General features: G+C 40.6%; 1 protein-coding gene across 1 annotated transcript; it reads right to left on the reverse strand.

Annotated features, from left to right (window-relative positions):
* Nucleotides 1-4080: 4080 nt before the first annotated feature.
* Nucleotides 4081-6261, reverse strand: LOC149077045 (uncharacterized). Its single transcript, XM_089242327.1, has 2 exons — nucleotides 5026-6261; nucleotides 4081-4089 (listed from the first exon to the last, which is right to left on the reverse strand). Exons 1-2 carry the CDS (start codon nucleotides 6259-6261, stop codon nucleotides 4081-4083), a joined length of 1245 nt encoding a protein of 414 aa, XP_089098453.1.
* Nucleotides 6262-6556: the final 295 nt, after the last annotated feature.

A 6556-nucleotide genomic window follows, 5' to 3' on the forward strand; every position in this document is an offset into this window, starting at 1 on the left:
GATAAACCACAGCGCTGGATCATGGTGGTTAAAAAGTGGTACCTGAACGGCACTTACTTCCATGATGAAAATCCAGGAAATGTGATGTCAAGTTCCGGAAAGCGAAAGTTCACTCATGGGAAACACCAGTAGATTGCCTCGTGCTGCAGTGAAGAAACTGGAACTTGTTTGAAGTCCGCGGTCACCATACTTTGAGTTATGAGGTTGCGTGATTTGGATAAAATGATGGATCAGGATAATTGATTAATTTCTTAAAATAATTATTTATTTACAACACGAAACATAAGACGAAATAAAAAAATCTACGGAGCGACATGTTAAGCTCTTGATGGTTTGGTCGCTTCTCTTGCGATTTCCCGCGCGACAATCCAATGGCGTCGGCTTTACAAGTGCCGCCATCTGTGAGATAAAATACAAATCGAATCTCACCACAAATTTATTGGGGGAAACATCTTAAGGAAAAAAATGCTTATCCGGATTGTCTTCACGTCGTTTCTTCATGCGTCAAAATGGATGCAACATAATTCCTATCCTAAAAAAACAGTGTCCGGAAAATTCACCGAATGGAAAATTCATCGCTGGGAAAACTCACCGATATCAGTTCGACAAGAGTGAATGATCGAGTGGGTGAGTGAATAAATGAGCGAAAACGGCCTGTCCCTAAATCACTAGGTAGCTCATTATATATTTCTCATTTACCGGGGGTCACTCCCTCTCTCACTAGCTTACTCATTATCCAGTCAACTGTCCAATTAATTTCTCCGAGCGTTACCCGAAGTGCCCACTTTTTTTTTGAAGATGCGTGCTTTTCCCCTTTTTTTCCTTTTCTTGGAAGTTTGAAATATTAAAATACTTTTTTTATAGCATGTTTTTTTATAGCTCGAATGTGTCGAGACGTAATATGACACCCCAAAAGTGGGGAGGGGCGGTCATAATGTCCTGTGAGTAAAAGAAATGCTGTTGATGGATTTATGTGGAACCATAGTAGTTGAAGCTTTGCTGAAAGATATATGAGTAATATAACAGATGCATCTTCGCAAGGGAAATTGAAATAAAAGCGATGGGGATGCAGCTTTGCAAAACATGACAAAGATAATAGTAATAATAATCTCAGACCTTGAAATATAATTGTCAACTCTCTTGTCCAATTGTCAAATTTCTGTATACAAATCTACAATTTTAGGTCGATCGTCGCCAAATTTTGCATATATACCAAATGGGACCCGACTTGAACGATAGGCTGCTTTAAAATTTCGTCAGAGCAGCGCAAATGTCCCAATTGGGCAAAAAAAACTGTCAGGCAACAATGATTTTTGGGCCTCAACAATCACTTTACGAACGTTTACTTTGGTTACCGTGGTTCCCTAGCAATGCGTTTCAGACGTGTTTTATGCCTTTACAATGGTTTGTCACTTCTCTAATCCTGTCACCATATGTATAATAGTTTATGCCTTTATAATGGGTTGCGTGCCACTTTTTCAATTCTCCCAGTAATGAGACTTTTTCAATAGATGCCATAATCATTATCAGCATCACTTTGAGGGTCAGGAAAAGGGTGGTACTCATAGAAATCAGTGTTAAAATTGCCGATTTCACTGTAGAAATGCGGAAATTTGGTTGGATTTTACGCCACATCAATAATTTTAAAAATTTTATTGAATTATAGATTTTCGAAATATTGAGTTCTCTTAGAGATATATACGAAGCCCTGGAGATTAAATATGGAGTAAGTAGCCAGACCTACTTTTGAGCTGGATATCCATGCAGTAAACATTGATTTCAACTTCTTATTTATATCTTCTGAAGCATGAAAATTAATAATAATCAATCATAATAATCATGATAATAATAATCTTTATAAATCATATAGTTCAGGTTGTTTTCAAATTAATTATGGGTTTCCAAATTAATTAAACCGATATTTTCCGGATATTATGCGGAGGTGAAACATCTAGAAAATACCTGTTTCCTTGATATCTTGGGCTGAGAAAAAAGCCGTTGTGATTTTTCAAACTATCTACCAATTTATGAGACACCCTGTATTTTATCGACTTCCAAGGGCGCGGTAGCCTTGGTCGATAAAATACTCGCCTAAAGTACCATAGGATGTTTGGAGCTATCGCGAGTTCGATAGCGGTTCGTCCTTGTCAGAACATTTTCTTACACAGGGGTACACACACACACACACACACACACAATAGAAACGTCGACATGACTACAGAAAAAGATTGCTACCGCAGGCAGTCCCACATCAAAATGCTTGCTGATGAGTATAATAAACAAGCCTGCCGTTCGGAACCGGCAATAAATTGTAGATCCCGGTCTAATTATCCCTCACGTGCAGAAAATGACCGTAGTGCGACAAAAATGATCAAGAACAAATGGACTTCCAAACGAAATTGATTAGGAAGTAGGATTCTTCATAACATCGTATAAAATGCGAATCTTCTCGTGGGAAGTTACAAATTCACAAAACAAAAAACAATGTTTCCGAAGGTTCAAAGATCGAATAAAACATTTCGTAGAATTTTTCTATAAAATGGAAAAAAAAAATGTATTACTGAACTTCTATTTTCTTCTTTTAAGTTTAAAATCAACTTGGTTGAAATAAATGCCACGGAAACGGGGGGGGGGGGGGCAATAACACAGTCGACGAATGGAAAGTTTTGGGGCGCAAATTGGATTTCGCATCCTGTGGATTTCTCCAGATCCTCCTTTTTTTTAGTTACTTTCATGAGCAAGAATGATTCAAAGCTTTTTTGCTTTTTTTTCCTCCCCCAGAGAACACTTATTCGTCTTCCTCATGCGATATACGAAGACCTTAAGGTGGATTCCCACTCAAATACTTTCGATATATATATATATAAGTTTTGTTTATTCTTTTTTCTCTATTCTCTCTGTCCACGTTCAGTAAAGAAATGCTTGTATTGCCACTGAATTATTTCTAATAGTGGATGCTAGATACGTACGGTGTTTGTTTTCTCTAATGAGGTTTTTCTTTCCACAAATTTTGTTATGATTACCCCCTTTTATTCGCTTTGTTTTGACACTTCTAGACGGTGATGGATATTTCAACAGATTGTTCCGGAACCAGGTATAAGATAAAAGCTCAGTTCGATGAAGATTATCGGAGCTTTTTTAGAATAGTGGATTGACAAGGAAAGGGGTCATTCCAGTATTACGTGAGCATCGATGGGGGGAGGACGATTTAATAATGCTTACGTTATCAAACCACCCTTTATAAAATTACGAAATGCTCCCAATGGCCAATTTACTGGGTGTGCCAGAAACGGGCAAAACCTTTCTCTAGTTTGTGGGAAACTGAACTAACATTCGCCCTATTGATAAGTCCCCTATAGAACCACTTCAGTGATCTCTAAATATTTCACGGATCCTTCAAATGATTTGGAAATGTGTCTGAGCCGCTTAAGTGCTATAGAAATATGTCGCGGGCCACTTGAGTGCTCTGGAACGTGCTGTAAATCACTTAAGTGCTCTGGAACGTGCTGTAAATCACTTAAGTAATCTGGGAATGTGCCACGGATCCCTTAAGCGATCTGTAGATGTGCCGCTTAGTTAATTTTTATAAAATTAGGTTTTTTTGAGGAGGGGCAGGCTACATCAGATAACCCTCGGGGCCACATTCGGGGCCAAGGGTTTACCATATATGGCTTAAAGGGTGGGGTAGCAATGAATTTCTTAAACAGAAATTTTGAGCTCTTACCCTTCAGATACTAGAGATAGCATTGAAATTAATAGAAATTGATTATAATAACACATAAAGGTGTTTGCTTTCCATTGCTGACTTTTAAAAAAAAAAAATTTTTCATTTAAAAAGAAATTTTTGATAGTCAGGGGGGAGAGGAAGGCATGCTGAACATACCAACATGCGTTATGAGGTAGGGGGCAGAGAAGACAAAATTTTGCTGACAAGGTGGGGGGGAGGGGATCAGAGTTCTGATTTTTGCTGAAAAGGGGTGGGGTCAAAAATGACTATAAAATCTCTGAAGTAATACTTGAACGGCCCCAAAAAGTCCCGAGGTGTGGTTCTCAAAAAATTATGAAAGAATTTAAGCATATTCATCTCACCTAGAAACACAGAAAAACAAAAACAAAAAACTAGCGGTGGAGAGTAATTACTCTGGATAACAATGCAATTGCGTCCGACATGAAAATATCCGATTCCGAATGATTTTAACGTGCTGAACTTGAATATGACCGTGAAAAAGTTTTATTGGCTCTTGTTTTTTCAGAGATATTGCCATGTAAAATGTGAAAAAAAAGTTATTTACTAGAGGCATTTTTGGACAACTGGAGAACTGGAGAAACCGCGAGACACCCAGGCTCTGTCGCAAGAAGCAACGCAAGCACTTTGCCCCCCCCCCCGAGGGGGGGGGGAACAGGGCATCTCCGGTAAAACCAAAATTTATTGATTCGTCAAAGATTACATATAGTGAAAGGAAATCAAAAATTATGCAAATCGAAGAATCAAATTAATCAAGTTAAAGTAAAGTGCAACGGGCACGGATAATAAATAGTCATGGAAAGTTGTATAAAAATCGTATCGCAAAAGGCGCAATCAGAAATTTGAGTGATCAAGGATTGAATCAAATGACAAGAAGGGCAGAGCATCTCATTGCACTCCGGCAGTTCAATACAGTCGGTCTAATTTCTCCGAGACGTCATTAATTAGGTTTGGGATTCATCCTGCTCCTCGCTCGCAAACAGTGCCACCAGCGCACTGTCAGGGTGAAGACGCGGCGATCTCCTTACCGGCGCTGGTACCGGAGTTGCAGGAGCTGGAGGAGACGGATCCCTTATCTTCTCGGGATGTTCCTCAAGGAATTTCACCATTTTTCTTATCTTTTCCTTTGATTCTTCTCGACGTAGTATGCCAAGCATCCATGGTCTGTGTAAATGGGCAGCCGGCGAACAGAAGTGAAAGGGCATCGTTTCTGGACAGCATGTGGCGTAGTGCAGGGGCGTGCCAGGCTCAAGACAAGAGCATTTATCGCTGGCAATCACTTTAAAGCGATGTAAGGTTGCTGGGAAAGGCCCATGACCGGTGACAAATAAGATGAGCTCTCGTGACCAGCCCCTGCTCCTAGTATCTACTTTCTTTATAACTTCGTGAGTTGATCTTCCTGACGTCTCCGGCATATCCCAATGCAATTGCCAATTTGCTATCATGTCCCTCCAGAGGAGTGATTTTGCGTGAGAAGCTGGATATAAGAGTTCGTCGTAAAAGACTCCGGTATTGGTTGCTTCTTTGGCCGCCGCATCCGCAAGCTCGTTTCCCCACTGGCCGTTGTGGGCTTTTACCCAGGAGATGCGTATTGATGGGTGAGATACAAGTATACTCCTTATCTTTCTCGCCATTGCGTTTTCAGAGAGCGGGTTTAGAATGGCCTGGAGACTTGAACGGCTATCCGATCTTATTACAGTCTGCCTCCTGTTTGTAGCTGCATCCAGAGCTGCTGTAAATATAGCGAGCATCTCAGCTTGATATACTGAATTATTTTCTTTTAGTTTAGCAGCCCATTTACGCACGATCTCCGTTCCCACGGTTTTTATACAGGCAGCTCCTGTACCTGATTCCAGTTTAGAGCCATCCGTGTAATATACGACGGATTTCTCCTCAGGTGTATCATCCTCCGAAGATTCTAGGAATACTTGATTGGCCTGCAGAGATTCTGCAGGATGCGAGGTCCAGCCTATAGTTTTTTGCTCGAAGGCGTCCGGGACTAATGTTTCCTCTAACAATGGACATGGCTTGTGAAGCTTTAGAAGACGTGTGACTCGTGCCAGGAATTCTATCTTGAGAGATAATGGCGGGAGCCCCAAGATCACCTGAAGAGCATTCGTAGGTGTAGTTCTATACGCACCAGAGATATATAGAAGGAAGGGTCTTTGTATAGAATCGAGCCGTCTGAACATCTGGACCTTGGGAGAATGCCATATTGAAGCTCCATAAGCTATCATAGGCTCAACCACTGTCAAGTAGAGGGATCTCCTCAGAGCCCGTGTCAGTCCCCACTGTGGTCCAGCCATCAGGCGCATCTTCTGAAGAACACGTGACGCCTTTCTCTTCTGTTCTTTGATGTGATCGTCCCAGCTAAGTTGCTTATCGATAAAAACGCCTAAATAACATAGCACGTCCGTTTTCTTGATGGTTTTCCCTTGGAACCAGATGGTGGGAGGTCTTTTCTTTGATATCCACAAGAATTTTGTCTTAGCGATAGAGAGAGTGAGCTTATGCATGTGCAGCCAATTTGACACTGTTCTAAGGACAACAATGTCTTTTGGACAACAATGAAAGTGCGTCTGACATGAGAATGCATGATTCACTGAATGGTTTTTACCTGCTGGGCATGAATATCACCATGAAAAATTCTATCTATTTTATTTGGAGACACAATATTGCCATACAAAGTGTTAAAAAATCTGCTTTACGAGCGCTGTCTTTGGACAACAACGAAATTGCCGACGTAAAAGTCCAACAATGGAAGTCCGGCATGAAAATATTCCGAATGGTTTTGACCTGCTGAACACGAAT

The sequence above is a fragment of the Pholcus phalangioides genome, unplaced genomic scaffold, assembly GCF_987345545.1.
Source record: "Pholcus phalangioides strain wild (caught in Gottingen) unplaced genomic scaffold, Ppha-v1.0 ptg000015l_1, whole genome shotgun sequence".
In the NCBI taxonomy this organism is placed as follows: domain Eukaryota; kingdom Metazoa; phylum Arthropoda; class Arachnida; order Araneae; family Pholcidae; genus Pholcus; species Pholcus phalangioides.

Excerpts from the sequence above, each read along its gene's own strand:
- LOC149077045 (XM_089242327.1), bottom strand. The coding sequence starts at position 6,261 with ATGCATAAGCTCACTCTCTCTATCGCTAAGACAAAATTCTTGTGGATA.